General features: G+C 34.5%; 1 protein-coding gene across 1 annotated transcript in view; it reads right to left on the bottom strand.

Moving 5' to 3' along the window:
• Positions 1-6386: 6386 nt before the first annotated feature.
• The window catches only part of LOC123678426 (insulin-like growth factor-binding protein complex acid labile subunit), a 117037-nt gene continuing 106085 nt past the window's right edge, over positions 6387-17338 (bottom strand). The window contains exon 3 of the mRNA XM_045615450.1: positions 6387-7776. Coding sequence (XP_045471406.1) covers positions 6613-7776 — 1164 coding nt within the window. The 3' untranslated portion in view covers positions 6387-6612. The remainder of the gene's footprint in view (positions 7777-17338) is intronic.

A 17338-nucleotide genomic window follows, 5' to 3' on the forward strand; every position in this document is an offset into this window, starting at 1 on the left:
TTTGGTGGGACCAGGTCGGTCACATATTTATTATGAGCTTTTGAGACCGAGTGAAACCATTGCTATGGAGTGATATTGACTTCAATTGCGACTTCACTTCGCAAAAAATGACCATAATACGAGCAAGCGCATGATAAAGTGAATGTACAGCATGACAACCTATCTGGGAACGCTCAAATGGGACGGCCCACTCAACCCGCTGTATTCCCCAGATGTAGCGCCGTCAGATTATCACTTGTTCTGGTCAAAAGGACGTGGTCTGGCTCTTCAGACATTCATATGAAGACATCAAAAAATGACTTCATTCGTGGATAGCCTCAGGGCCAGTTGCACCATTTGCCTGAGAATTGATTAAAAATTTAAACGTTGATTACTCTATGATTTCTCAAGAGAAATCAGAAATTAATCAATGTTTAAATTTTAATCAATGTTTAGGCAAATGGTGCAACTGGCCCTCAAAAGATGAATAATTTCACTGTAACGCTATTCAAGATCTACAAGATGGAAAAAATTTTAGCTAACCATGAGCAATACTCTAAACCATTTTTCCACATTGAAGTTGAATTTTCATGAAAAAAACTGCGGAATCTATTTGGCCACCTTATAAATCTATTTTTAAAGATATTTTTTAGGAGATGGTAAGTGATTAAATAACTCAATAGTCTGATAGGGGGAGAACATTCAAATTTGTGAATTCTGCGTTTGAATAATAAATACTAGGTTTTATAATCATTGTTGCTGCATATTCTTGTCCAATTATCATAATTTTTTACATGCAATTGGAATAGAATGTCATTTCAGAACCAATCAAACAGTGGACTGTACAGTTTCGCATTTTGGGTAAGACACATAATGGCTGGATTATAACAGTATAGCGACTTATTCATACAGAATTTAATGTTAGACAGCAGGTGATTGTTCCAATAGGCAATACAATCCTGAATTGAGTTTAAAATCTGAGAGAAATTGGAAGCATCGTGATGGAAAATCACCTGGAGCTGTGAGCACACGAAGAAACTTCAACAGAATAAGGCAAACCTAGAGTAGAAGACTTGGACGTTCCGCAAGGAAACAAGGAGTTTAATTAAAACAAGATAATATTAACAATATGAGAAGATTTTGCTATTAATATTTCATTTAGCTTGGAGGATGAAAATTACGACTAATAAGTTATTTTCATTTGAAACAATGAAGCTTTGTTTATCGTGAGCTTCCTGCAATATGAACCATTGAGAAACGACAAGATTAAAAGTAAAATTTCAATTAATTTAACTAAAATTTCTTTATTTAGTAAAATTACTAGTTAGATCATAATGTAGGAACTTTTCGGCCAATTTTTGTCTTCTATCTCTTCTTCTTTAATCATAAAAAAAATATCAGAAAAAATGAATGAATAAAGAAATCGGAAGCGTTTTTGGTCTCGTTTTTATTCGTCAATTGCACTCCTAGAGAGAACAATTGACAAGTGAATGATAGATCGCCTCATTGGCTTTCCTTTCGATTTCAAAGTATTCAATTTGAAGATAACAATATTTTCTCTATTTCAGTATCGTATCGAGTTCATTACAGTTCTAAAAACAGTGCTGTAATCAACTCATTACAGCATCGTTTTCAGTTATGTTTTTCGTTTTGTGGTTGTCTATGCTGACTTCCAATCCTATCAAATTTCCATAAACGTCAATAATTGTCAATATAATATAATATAATTTGGATATAATGAAATGATTTGCAACATTATTCGCAATTTCTCTTGATTCTGGTGGTGTTAAATCGATTTTGTCAGACATAATTCACGAATTTAATGCGTAATTGTAATTTTTTTCAAAATTCGAAACGTACGATTCATATTTAAAATCCGTAATCTGTCAATGTTCGTACCAGTCACACCAACTGCCAAGATACAATACATAAGTCACTTGGATATAGAATCTGAATTTTTCATTGAATTTCGACAATATTTCACAAAACTTGATTGAAATAGAGAAAATATCGTCTAATACTCGTTGCAGAAGGCAATTCCAACACTCATGCGTTCCATTTTGAATTTCGCATTCGTGTTGGAATAGGAGCTTATTCTGCAACTTGTTTTAGAATATACTATTATATTTAAAAATTCACCGTCACATTTAATACATTCAAATTTGATTTTGTTTTGTTCCTATTTCTGGTTCTGCAGCTATTTCATCTGTTAATTTTACATTTGCAACAGATGTTTTATAAGTAAAGAAAAAACTGGAGATGTTTGCAAACCATTATCTAACTTGCTGCATCAAAGACGTAAACTAGAAACATTGCGAATAAATTCCCCAAAGGTTCTACACAGCAAATAATAAACATCAATTAATACCAACACAGTAGATTGAAAGACAAACTAATTTTCCACGGTGAAAATTTGAAATGGAAACAAAAACGAAAAACTTGAAATTCTGGTTGAGCGGGCATGGAATTCGATAGTTGGAAAACTTCATTTGCATAAATAACCTCGAAGTGACAATAACTCTTCATCATGTCGTTTTACGTTATTCAGCCAGGGAAGAAGGCAATCAAAATGTAAATGATCCGATAAATGTTATTCCACAACTCTTATCTGAACTTTGATGATGGTCTATTACGGAAAATCTAAGAGGAGAAAAGTCGAAATTCGTTCGAAATTAATATTCTCATCGAATTATCAAAGAGAAATTCTGCAAATTTTTACTATGGGATATTATTTCTTTGTGAAATATTTCAAAAATCAGTTAATAAAATGAAAAAAAAACGGCTCGCTTTGCACTTAAATGCAAGTCATTCACGTGGAAGGTTTCAGCTCCTACCTCCATCGAAAATTAAATATTAAAAAACTGTAACTTCGTAGTCGATGTCGAAAAAAAATTGATATATATTAATTGAAATATTCTAATTCTACTACCAGGTTATCAATGTCTTGATCTGGATTTCACAGACCTCTTTCAATGGAGTATATGGAACAGCCATCCAAAGCATCATATTTTGTTGAGTTAAAAGTTAGACATTTAACAATATTGATAGTGCACTGCTGAACGTGTGAAAATTCACTACAAAAATAAGTATTATGAAGTTAGTGCATTTCGTACATTACGGACAGGTTATGGTCTACATAATGGTCCATCTGAGCTTACAATTTGTCAGTGAAAAAAATTCGAAGATACTGGATCTGTAACTGATGTCTGGAGACCATACATTTTCGAACGTTCAACCGAAATTAATGATGCTTTAAGTGGATGTCTTTATGCATTCTTCGGCGCGCTTGATATTTGGGTGCCTCTTACGCCACGCTATAGCGTATTTTGCATCTCCTTCCTCATGAGGTTCAGTTGACAGAAGAAATGGAGCCATCTGACCATGGAATACGGAGAACATATGCTTGGGTGCTTGAACAACAATGTTTGGATGCCGATTTTTCTCATAGAATTTTCTTCAGCGACGAAGCACATTTTTCACTCGGTGGCTTTGTAAAAAAGCGAAAATGAACATAAGGTGCAGTAAAAATCTCATGTAACTTTTGAGAGACCATAACATCCCTAAAAAGTCAAAGTATGGAGTGTGCTTCTTCGAAGTTGAAGAAGGCTCTCTGAGAGCGAGAGAGAAAAGATTGAAAACATGGCTCAGATCACCAATGGGTCAGAAAAGATTGTCAGGTTTGGCCTTTTCATACATCCATAAGGAAATTCAACTCCATATTGATTCTGTGATAGAAAGGATGGCAAATATGGAGAGGAGACTATTGGAATTGGTAGAATAAAAAACACAAAAGACAACCTATATTTGAGTGAATGATTTTATTTCCATTTTACAACTAATGCTTCTGAGGCATGTTATATCTATATTTTCTTCTGTATATTATGATCACAAGTTTCATAAGCATTTATTTTTGATGAAATAATTGATGAACGAACCTGACGAAAATTTTTTGGACCCCTCCCAAGAAAAAAAAAGATCTACGCCCTTGGTCCTGATTCAATCTTTCTCTTATTTAAGCAAAGAGATGTTATAGCTAGACTTTTTTCACATTCACCTATTCGCCTCTTGAAATCAAAATCACCCCAGGTTTCAGTTAACATATTTTCCAAATAAAAACGTGAAAATAATAAACCTTTGTGTAAAATTCGCTGGATTTCGTCGTATTCGGGCGATTCCAATATTCCATCTCCAAATCCTCATTTTTACTCCGCTTTGTTCCCTCCCAAACAAAGACACTCGAGTTAGTCGAGCTTCCGTGAAATTTCGAAAAGCCCTGTTATTAGAGCGGTGAAACAAATTCGAAACTTTGTGATTCGTGTCCTAAAAAAGTGGGAGCAGAAAAGAAAATTCAATTCCAGCCCTTTCATACCTAGAGAGGTCAACAATTATTATACCATAGAAGAGCATCCAACTTTGAACTTTCACATTGCACTTGAAGCTAAAATTATTATCTGGAATTCAATTTTAATTGTATGTTGGAGAGGGACAATATGGCACTTGAAAGCTTCGGAAAATAGGAACAGAGATCAAAGTGCATACTTACCATTGCTAAAATCGCTTACGGTTAGGATTTGGATGTCTTTGTTATGTCTGTAAACATCGATTTTCTTTTCTTCTTCTTATAATGGAAAATATACCTATGTTAGCTTAATTCAATACCCACCAAAATAGATCTTTTGCATTCGGCAATTTAAAAAATGAGTTCCGGAATTCTCATAGTTTTGTTTGCCTGTGTTTCAAAGATTCTTTCTAAATTTTTGTATTTATTGAATGAATTTTATATAACAAATGTGAATATATATAAGGCTTCAAACATTAACATTTCGTACATCGTCGTATTGAAAACATGTACCATAGTGTCAATATACATGAAAAAAGGATATACTGAATTAAAACAACTTGTATTTCACAAAATTTATTTATAGAATCTGCATATAAAACAGTGGAAATCATTACAATTGGAAATGAAACAATTCAATTCATTTTAAGGAATATTGATATCATTTCACATATTTTAACGATAAATATAAAACTTTTGATATGATAATATAATCATATACAATTTTCATTTCAAATAATAAACATTGCTCAGCTTTGAGAATTCAAAAAACAAAAGAACGTTAGGATCTTTATACAGGATATGTTGACAATTTCGAAGGGTTCGAATATATATTTTTACAGAATAGTCAATAAGAAATCGAATGAAATAGTTATGATCGTCTAATAATAATGGCAGTTCATATAGGAGTGTTTCAGAGAGCTTTACAATACAATACAATACTTGAACAAGAACAAAACTTCCCAAAATAATTTTCCTTTTTCGCATCAAAACATTTTCTTTGTGTTGTATTTTCTTTTGAATAGAATTGGTTCTACAAAACTTAACAGTCAATAAATGAATTACTGAACTGATGAATATAGGTTCATTCTTCGGAAGTTGAGTAATAAAAACTGTTTCCATTGATGGAACAATAAGTAACTCAATATTGAACATAAATTGCACTTTACACAGACAGCGTACAAATCATTAAAACTTACTTCATCATTTATGAGCAATGGACTGAATATTTATTCAGTATATTTTACATTGCATTTGCATGGTTTCATATTATATTAAAAGATTGCAAAACAACTGAACACTTTCTGAAGGAATAAAGGGAGATATTTGATAGAATAATAATAAAGTTTTTGAGCGATGACAATACATCTAAACAGTGCTATCAAAAATCTAAACGAAATTGATCAATTAAATATAAAAAATGTAACATGAACACTCATCAGAAAAGATTGAGTGGGAAAATGAAAAACAAACTTATCAACAAGAAAACTTTTCTCATGGAAGCCTATTTTATATGAAATTGGGAGCTTCCTCAGAGTAATAAATATAGATACAGTGAGCATATATGTCATTTCCAGTAAGCAAATTCTGTCCCCAACATGAACTATCAAAGTTTACAAGATGCTCGCGGAAATGAAAACATCAGTGATACGATATTTCACTCAATTCGCCAGTTTCTCCACCGAGAACGCACTTCTTATGTCTCATATTGAATCAACGTTACAAATCAACTGAAAATATATTGAAATAAATACCTCAATATATCAGAAATTCAAAAACAAACTTCAAACGCGCCTAAAGACGTGAAACAAATCATTACACTAGGAGACCAAAAGTTGTCAAACCTTGGATTTCAGCAGGTAGATACAGAAAATACTAAATATTCTGCTCATTATAAATTCGACTATAAAAAAAGATCGGATTCCAAATATTCAATTTTCATATTTGATCGGGAATCTCAAATAAATATATTTCATTTAATATAACATACATTCATAATGATATAGTAAAATTGTGGATTTGAAAATAAATCACAATCTGACAACGTAATCTTACCATTTTGGGGACATGTAAAAATTGCGTATACTTCCTCTATCTATGTTTATTACTCTATGGGAGCTTCAAAAATGAAATGTTTGTAGACTCTCCAAAACACCCCTCGAAATTCGAACCCCTTACCGAATTTGCAATGACCTATGTACATTTCCATTCACAGAATGATATAAACTTACCCAATTATATATCACAATTACTGATTCGCATCAGTTAAACCGAACTAGGGCTCTGAGTAAACTTCAAATTACAGTTCCATTCGGTACACATGACGTTTGCGTATGACGTTTAATATCGTCTATCGTGCAAACGCTGACCTTGTTCTCCGTCAGGTCCAGGGGAAACTTGAAGGTTATGTTCTCCTTGGAGAAGACCGCCACCGGATCCGACAAACTGGCGATCTCGCGTTCTCTCTCACGCTTCTCAAACTCCCTAAGATTGAGCGTCCTTCGTCTCATACAGGAATACACGACGTATATCACAGAAAAAGAAAGGAGCACCAGAAAGCACAACACACCTACTAATAACGTAGATATATCTGTCCCCAAAACACTCTGTTTGTTTTCACCGCCACTTTCCAAGTTTTCACAACTTGTTAAGGCAGCCAACCGCAAATTCGTCAGCTTAGAACCCTTCAAATACTTCGGGGAATCACAAGTGGAGTTCCAAAACATGTTTGTCCGGTTTACACGCAATAAAATTGAGGTTATGTGGCACAGATCGCATGACCAAGGGTTTGAGGAAAGATTAACACTCTTTAAAGTTTCTAGCTTAGCCAAGACTCGATCGTTGAGTCCTTTCAGTCTGTTATGGGAGACGTCAATTATTTTGATTTGTTGTGGAAGCATTTCTACGCCTAGTTCCGTTAGATTATTACAAGAAATGTTCAACTTTCTTATTGTGCTGGGTAGGAAGTTTTCAGGTATTTCTTTGATGTTCATTTGAGCCATTTGCAACTCGTTGACCTTGTAAAGAGTTTGTAGGATGTCTCTTATCACCAGGAGGTTGAAATTGTTACCACTCATAATGAATTTCTGCAAGGTACTAGCAACGTGTTGCATCGCCAGAGGTTCCAGCTTGTCCAGTTTATTGTAGCTGATGTCCAACTCTTCCAGGGATGTGAGGTTCTTGAAGGAAGTGTTGGTTATCTTCGCCAGGCGGTTCTTGGCGATGTTCAAGTATTTCAGCTGGGTCTGGTGGACGAAGGTGTTTTCCAGGATAACAGGAAGTTGGTTCCCGTCCAGCTTCAGGCTGTGTAGTTTGTGTAGGTCTGTGAATTCGTCGGCTTCGAGGAACTGCATCCGGTTGTTGCCGAGGTCTAGATGGTTCAAATAAGGCAGCAAGTGGTAAATTTGGGTGTTTATCCTCCGCAGTCCGCAGCTTCGGCATTCGAGGGTTCGAACTTCCTGTAACAGGGATAAGTGTTAGAGGGGCGGGCGTCTTCGTAGAGGGTAATTTAAAGATAACATCATGTTAATGGCGAATGGGAATGGGTAAACGTTTGCGATAAAGGGGGAGAATTCATTATGAAGGCGAAATAACCAATTCATTATGGAATTTGGTGGAATCCGAAGAATTGGTGATTTAGGGGGAAGCTATTGCTAAGTCTACACGACTCTGCAGTGATTATTAAGGAAACTATTTCGAGTATTATTCTAAAGGGTGTTTTTGAACGCTCATTCTGCAAATTGATCGGAATGGTTCTAACTTGTAATGTTCGACTTGCTGACGAGGAAAACGTCTTCACATTTCATTCTGATTATGATAAGTTTCGAATGCGTTTAAGTCTGATGAAGCAGAATTTTACTAGGGCTCTTATAAATATGTGCATTACATATTTTGTTTTCTTCTTAATTTCAAAACTATAGATTCGATCTAGATAAAAATTCATTCAGATGCAAAATGACAATTTCCAGCCTCGTGGCTTATTGATCGCGTAATCAGAAACATAGGAAAGTCGAGGAGTATATCGAAAAGAAATAACCCAATGATTTTGTCACTCCGAAAAGCGGATAGGAGATTTCAGTTGTTGATATGCAGTGAGAGATTGAAGGTCATCAAAAACATAGAAAATTTAAGTGACATACAGGAAAGTAAAATCTAATTTTCTGTGACGTCATGACAGTCCCGATGGAATTGAATGAGATTTTACGTGTATATGAAGAATAACCATATCAAGCTCCGTGCAAGCTCTCGTGTGCATTGGAAATTCGGGCAGAATATCAGAAAATAATAACCAGATATTTCAGTGACAACACTGAGTTGAATTTCTACATGTATACAACAGCAATTGCGAAATTTGGAGCTTTTGAGCGCTCGTTCATTCATATTTTCCTAAGGGCGTCCTTGGACGATGTTCGAAAACATCGATATTGCAGTAAACCAAAAAATAAAATCAGAGATATTCAAATTCCGACCATGGCATGACGAAAGATGAAAAATCTTCCCCTCTGGGATTGCCATTTCCCTAACCCTGCTTTTTTTGAATGTAAGTGCTGGCTGTGGTCTACTTTGTTTATTGTATTTTGAAATGAGCGAAACGAAGTAACTTGTATTGAAAGAAAGGTTGACACATATGACAATTTCCGAAACTTAAGACTTGGGCGAGATTCGATAATCGATTATGTAACAGAACAAGTTGTCCAAGCTTACGGATATATTACTGATGCATTATCAGAATATGACGAAAATCGTACAACTCGCCAACTGTCTATTTCAGCACAGTGCAACGTAAAACTGTGCGATTCACTTTACCGTAAACATAGAGCACGATCAACAACCAATACGGTAGCATCTATAGAGTAAATCGCACACCGAATAACCTAAGAATAATAAACATAGAAAGAGGAAGCATATGTCATGTTCAGTAAGCAAATTTTGTCCCCAACATGAACTATCAAAATTTGACATGAAGAGAGCGGAAATAAAACATATCAGTCGTATGATATTCCACTCAAATCGCGATTTTCTCCAGAAAGAACGCACTTCTTATGTCCCATAGTGAATCAACGTTTCATATTAACTCAAAATATATTGAGATGAATTCCTAAATATACAGGGTGAGTCTTTGACTTGTACATATATTTTAACCGAAGATTCTTGAGGTCAAAAGAAACACTTTTTTCATTTACCATTTTTTCCGATTCGGCCCTGTTAAAAAGATATAGCCATTTTAAATTTTCATAATGAGCTAATTCACCCCTGGTAACCGGAACACCGAAGTTTTCGCAATTATAAGATCTACAATTTGAAACTTGGAAATAAGCTACTAAATTGGAAAAACCATCATAAACTCACTTTTAACATTCCATTTGTTGAGAAAGTAGTATTTATAATACAATAAATGAGTTATTCCAATTTCACTGACGATAAAGATTAAATATTTTTCTCTTGATTTTCTATTTCATTTTCGATAATCATAACGAATTGAGCTCGCTACCACCCATATTAGCTTAGCTCTGATATTCATAATTCATATCCATTCATTTATTATATCGCATTTATAATATATCGTTGTTTATTTCAATTTCGTAGAATTGCAATTTAACCTTACATTCTCAAATAAATAATATTCATCTGTGACAGTTCTAACACAGACTAGTAGTCTGTGGTTTTAAGTTTGAACCTAAGATGCATAGAATACCTGGTGTGTCTACTTATACCTGTAAAACTTTCAGACAAAACGGGAGATTTATACCTACTTGATTTCGAGGGATCGCGGGCTTTTCAGATGGCGCATACATCGTTTGAATTTGACATTTCTCTCAATTCTCGATACTTGTGAACCAAGGGCGTAGATCTTTTTTTTCTTGGGGAGGGATAATCGAAAAAAAAATTTTTTATGACAACTTTTATTCATATCTGTAATGTTAGAAAAAGAAGTTTGATAATGAAGTTTGAACCAAATTACTCGAAATAATTTTTGTTGTTACTAATTCGGTTGTTCTTACCTTGTTCTCAAATAAGAGTTACGAAGGAAAATGAGAAATTACTTGTATAATTTTGAGAAAAAAAAGTTTCATGAATATGAGCCCACAAACGCTTTGCTTTCAATATACAGGTTGTTTCTAGTGTGTCGTACAGTTTATCAAATATTTATTAATCTTCGCTACAGATTAGGTAAATAACTACCAAAACTTAAAGTTAATGCATTCATTAGAGCTTACTAGCTGGATCTTTATAATAATTTGGATTATCCTGAGGATTACTAGAGATTCTCTCTCGAAATCGATAGCAGATACGACAAAACTATAACAAACCAAAAAGTGTAGTACTGGACCAGAGTTTTTTTCTACATTTTTCTAAACTAACAGCCATTCACCAAAATATATTTTTGGTGGAAGGAAGCAGGCATCCTTCCAGAAAATATATCACCCTGTAGATTTGCATTCAAAATTAGCATATCACATAGTGAAAACTTTAAACTGGAATATCTTTGGCCAATTCATATTAAATATCTTGTGAAGGGAAGGTTATACGAGAAAATAACTTGAACTTCAACACATGTATCTCAAAACTAAATGTTTGGGGACTCATCTTATAGGACTTTTTTTCTTGAAATGATCCGGAAATCTGTCATTTTCATTTATATCTCCAATTTAGGAGCACCGTGTAATTACCCCCAGAATCCCCCTATTTCTACGCTCTTGTCATGAACTTTGAGTATAGAACAATAATATTTTATATTCTATGGTCTGTCATTATATTCCATTCATTTCAGTAAAAATTCGATATGAACTGAATTGTAATTTATTGTGAATGTTTGCAGTGTCTAAAATCAGTATTTCCTTTTTAAACGGCACCAGGGCAGATGCGGGAATTCGAAAAATTTTAAAGAGCGCCACCTTACAGCACTCTGGTGAAGCAGACCACCAAAGCAACAGGTGGGTCTCTCAAAAAGTCTGAAACAATATCGAATCAGTAAACACACCAGGTATTCTATGCATCTTATTTGAACCTCAAATTTCGAGTGTTGCAAATTTAAACACAGCAGTTCGAATTATCTATGTTCTAACTTCTAACCTAAAATGTAAAATATTCATTTACAGTTTACACTGTTATTGTCTTATGATATTTGCATAAAATGAAAATCATCGAAGATTTGAAGAAACCCAACAGAATATTGAAGTTCCATACATATTTTCAAGAAATTTAAAAACAATTTCCAAAATAATTGTGTGGATACAAAATAAATAAGTGTGCATTCTGATAGAAAGTAATTCCTTTATGAAATGAAGCATTTGATTTGTTCCAACTATCTCATAAAAATAAAAATAATGATCTGCTTCAATATTTTTGGAGCCATCAGTGTGAAAATATGGAAATGAAGTTTTATGGCTCTGTAATCAATGGAAAATGTTAGACTCCACTTGTAATCAAATTTGTTCTATAATATGTACCTACATTATAGCCAACTCTACTACTTGATTCTTCTTGATTTTGCCATTGAAAATAAATGAGAAGTATTCAATATAAATATCCACAGTTGAATATCCTGTTTCTTTCAACTCACCTATTTGTTTTCATATTAAAACAATTATGGCACTCTTGGAAGTATGTCAATCATATGCTCTAGGATGAATTTATGGAATAGCAAAAGAATAAAAGTATTTAATCTCAATCACATGAAAATTTGTCTAGTATGTACTTAGTGGTATGTTTCGATATGAGTTTGAATGACCCTCGAAGAATACAGTATTGTTCGATAGCAGCAGTCTTTAGTGGGATATTGACTGTTGTCATTATAATGGGACTATTTTGTGAAAACTTTTTTAAACATGGGCTTTATGGGAAATCTGGACTTTTCAAAATAGGATGTTGATTTTAATGAAGTATCTACTTTTTATAAGAGCTGTGTCAAAGCTCAGTAATTTGTAATCAAATAGAAGAGTTGAGGTGAGCTTATTCAAATAACTTCATTTTCAAACCAAGTTGGCTAGTACTTCAATTCTAAAATCTGAGACATGACATCATAGTAAATATTCATTTCTGTGGTTTTTTTTCCACAACAGAACAGAGTTGCATTTAGCCAAAGTACCCAATTTTTCGAATTTCACAGATAATTTTTTTTTTTAAGATCAAGTTACTCGAAAACGGCGCTTTGTAGGAGAAAATATGAAGAGTACTTTTATTTTCCAAATTGGCCAAATATTGTTCAATGAACGTTCAAATTACTTTTAAGAGTTGGGTTCTTCGAATTTCTGGTATTTTTATGTGATGTAATGTTCATAATGAAGAAACTAAAAGATGTGTAGGGAATCTTGTGTTCGGAGAAGATGTATCACATCAAGGAAAAGCTATATTTCAAAAATCATTTCCTTCTATAGAACCATTTACGAGATATAGCTGAAAATCACATTTTTTTATCGATTTTCAACAGCCTGTATCTTTGTAACCGGGCCGAATCGGAAAAAACTATAAAGGAAAAAAGTGTTTCTTTTGACCTCAGGAATCTTCGGTTGAAATATATGTACAAGTCAAAGACTCACCCTGTATATCAGAAATTCAGAAAACGAACTTCAAGCGCGCCAAACAACGGATGACACCAGAAGAGCAATAATTGCAATAACTTGGATTGCAGCAGGTAGATACAGAAAATAATAAATATACTGCTTATTACAAATTCGACAATTAGAAAAAGTATCGTTTTCCAAATATTCATATTTGCATATTCAATCGGGAATCACTCAAATAAATATATTTCATTCAATATAACATACATTCATAATGATATAGTAAAATTGTGGATTCGAAAATATATTACAATCCGACAACATTATCAAAACATGTTGGGGGACATGTAAAAATTGCGTATACTCCCTCTATGTTTATTACTCTATGCGAATAACCAATAACATGAAACCATTAGTAGTTTCCACGGAAACGAATAACAGACCGCGTAGCCGATTATTTTTCGACGTTTTTTAATTATGTCACGATTTGCCACCAGTTTTTGGATTTGCCTTTGTTTTAATGGAAATGAATGCCATCGTACGAAAAGTAAAGTACACAACTCGAGTAGTAGGACAATTCTAAATTGCATAATTGTCTCACATCTCGAGTTGTTTACTATACTTTTTCTAGTAGTGCGTAATATGCATCTTAAAACCCATGTTAGGTAATATACCAAACAAGAATCAGGATTGAACCAATTGATTCTAAGTTTTGTATTCTCAATAGAAAGTTTTTCAACATACTTAAAGAACTCGATGACATAACTGACCTTTATCACAGTGAAGAACATCATACAACTTTTAGAGAATACCCTACACAGACTTTATTTAGAGAATTAGAAAACACATAATGTACTTTTTTTTGGTTTGGAAGTATTAATGTATATGCAGTGTAATAGGCTGAAGGATCTCAGGTCGATGGCCATCAATAAACTTTATCCTTTTTTCTCTCTACTATTATTTCATCAATAAAAACTTTACACTGCCAAGTTGGTTTGTAAACAATGCCTTTTGAGTGAAATTTTCGGCTATTATTTGATGTGGCTGGTCGGAATGATTGATTCAAATAGACTTCCATCCTATATAGAAAAAGCAGTGCCGGTTATTGGTTAAATGATACGAGGCGTGTATTTGAAGTAAGGTCTCCAAGGCCATTGTATCGCCGCAAGTAGCGCTAGATGAGATCCGACAACACTGTTAGGCCCCTCTCCACCTGGTGGAGCTCATCAGGACGCTCAGTCTTGACGTAGCAGCTATTTGCAATGGAAGTGCCGGTTGTCGCTTCCGCCAGGTGCGAGTTACGTTCAGTCATTAAGTTTTTGCACTCAAAAAAAAAACTCCACCTATAGAAATTCATCGTCGATTGGAAGAATTGTATGGTGAGAAATGTATGGACGTGAAAAACGTTCGAAAATGGTGTAGAGAATTTTCTGCTGGCCGACCAAACGTTCACGACGAGGAGCGCAGTGGCAGGTGGTCACACTCGGAAAAAACAGTGCGGAAAGTTGAGGCGCTTGTGCTGAAAGATCGCAGGTTGACTCTCAATGAGTTGGTCGAAAAACTTCAAGATGTGTGCAGTAGAGACTCTATCCATTCAATTTTGGTGAATAACCTGCAATACCGAAAATTGGCAGCCAGGTGGGTCCCGAAAATGCTTACCCCGGAGCACAAAGTCAAACGTGTCCAATGTGCCCAAAACTTTCTCGACAGTTTTGAAGAGGAAGGGGAAGAATTTCTTCATTCAATCGTCACATGTTTCCTGCTCTTAAAAAACATCTAGGAGGAATGAAATTTGCGAACGATGAAGAAGTTCATGAAGCGGTCATTTCGTTCTTGCGCGAGGCGGCGGGATCGTGGTTCGAGGAGGGGATACAAAAGTTTGTCGTACGAATGAGGAAGCTCATCGAAGTGAATGGCGATTACGTAGAAAAAATAGCTTAGATTTCAAGCTTTACAGCAATGTTCAAAACTTAGTAAATAAATGTTATTTAATGTGAAAAAACTAAATGGCGACCTTACTTTAAATACACGCCTCGTATTCGAGATGGTTAATTACCTAACGCAAATGGACCAAATACAGTGGTGAAATAATCTCAAAATGAAGCAGTAGGAAATTTAACCTGAGATTCTAGCGATTCTGATCCTCACAAAAGTAAAGGTTATGAATCCAGAGCTCATCGACTGAGGTAACCATACCAAATAACGAGTATACTTCACAACAAACCCCAATTGACGTAATCCAACCCGTACCGGGCCGAGTCCCCTCAGAAAACTCAGCCTACTTCCTGCATCCATATTTCCATGTTATCAACCCAGCACAATCGCAATCCAATTATGAATAACTGGCATTGTTGCAATCGCGTCAATCCATTCGGAAATCTTTCCGTTTCCCGAATATAGCCGAGATGAAAGATGTATTCAAATTGGGATTCCGTGCCGGCCAGGATGTGTGGAGATGGAAATTGATGAGCGAATCCATTTGTTCGTAAAAAGTTCCCCGGAGAATCAAATCGATGAACACAAAAGAGACGCGGAGAACTCTAGGCTCGTGAGGGAATTTCCTGCTGGTGCAGATGTGGAAGAAGAGATCCCATACATATATTGATCTCATCTATAGCCAATTTGGATCCGGGACATTCAGGTTTCCGACGATTGATAGTAGAAATCGCGAAGATTTGTTGCTACAGGACCGTAGCGAAAATTTCGAATGACCGTTTCAGTGCAAAAAATAAGTTTTTCTTCAATTGATATCCAAAATAGGTATTTGACAACGCAAACGTCATCATTTTCGAAAACAAAACACTTTGTCGCTTATAAGCGACTAAATAAAAAAACGCTAGCTCTACCAATTATTAACTATAAATCGAATATGAAGCTCAAGCATCTTTTCTGAGGAAAAGAGAACGAGCAACAACAACAATTCAAAAATGCATTGGTCAGAGTATCCAATAACAACGAGAACATGACATCTTTCATTTGGGTGGAATATTTCCTAAGTAATATTCTATGTGAAGTGAATCAGCAAAAATTGAGAAGAAAATGATTGTAGTGATTTTTCATGTTTACCTCCTAAAATTGCAAATCCTGCTTAAGTAGCGACATTGAACCTATTGCCAGATAAGTCGTGGGGGAAATATGAACAGCAGTACGAACTCTCACATGGTGAAATTCAAAGAAAGTAATTATGGTTCTCTTTAGTTAAAAATCTAAAACTATGAACTTTCTATACTTTGAACGGTATACTCAATGCTACGATCTGGGTTATCTATAAAAAACAATATTGACATCAGCCAAAATACGAAGTTAATCGCTGTTTTGGAGTTGACTCAATAATAAACTACTGTTGACAGCACAAATGGAAATTTTTAAATGATGTCGTTGAATGGTCAAATCTTTTCAAAGCTCTTCCTCAATGGTGAAAATGGAAAATGGACCCATGACGAGCCGAGTCACAAGAATTCACTTAAACATATTAAAATCAGTGAACACACCAGTATTTTAGACATTTTAATAGCATATTCAAAATGCCAATCTGAAGGATAACAAAAAAATTCTTTTTCAAAGCGCCAGATGAAATATTTTCGATGAAAAAGGTAAATAACACCGGATCACTTTTGAACGGGGAGAAGTGTAACGTTATTAAGGTATTTTACGCAAAACAAAAATACACTCACACATTTACTCAAGCAGTTGTTTAGTATAATTAAATATACAATTGTAGTGACTCTTCGCTATTCCAGCAAAGTCACCCATAACACGCTGAAATTGTCAGCACAAGTTAGAATACTGAAGCCAAATCGTGGTTAAGACTCGGATAGGTGACAACTATATGACCACGCTATAGAAATGGAATACTACAATCACTGAGTGCAAACGCAATCCCCTCAAAAAATTAGCTTGGGTCAAGTACGTTTCGCCAATCATTGTATTCGGAAAATTCGAATTACCAGCAATATAACAAAAATAATTCAAACGTGTCTATTTGCCTTGTTAAATACTCAAATATATGAACAATTTTTCATATTATTATATTTATATTATTTTATATTATTCAACTGTTCGATGAACGGTGAGAAGTGTAATGCTATTTAGGTATCTTTATAATAATTTGAATCTTCCTGAGGATTAGCAAGGTACCAGATAATTGCTTGAAATTTTTTTCTCGAAATCATTCGAATACTACAAAAAAAACCAAAATATGTAGTACTGGACCAAAGTTGCTTCTCACATCCTACGAAACTACCAGTAGTTCACCAGAAATAAATTCTGGCATCCATGAGAAAAAAAATTGACTATCGCATCTCTGAAACAATCGAAAACAGAAAAAATCTTATGACACCATTAGAATCTCTATATTGGATAATGACTATAGACCGAATTTCGTGAAGTTATCTCCAGAAACAAATAAGTTATACAGAAAAAAAAGAAAATCTCGATTTTCAGTTCTTTTGAGATATCTCGGGAACCATTGGAGATATTTCGGATCTGTTATCACCAACACACTAATCCCTAAATA

Source organism: Harmonia axyridis, chromosome 4 (genome assembly GCF_914767665.1).
Source record: "Harmonia axyridis chromosome 4, icHarAxyr1.1, whole genome shotgun sequence".
Classification (NCBI taxonomy): Eukaryota; Metazoa; Arthropoda; class Insecta; order Coleoptera; family Coccinellidae; genus Harmonia; species Harmonia axyridis.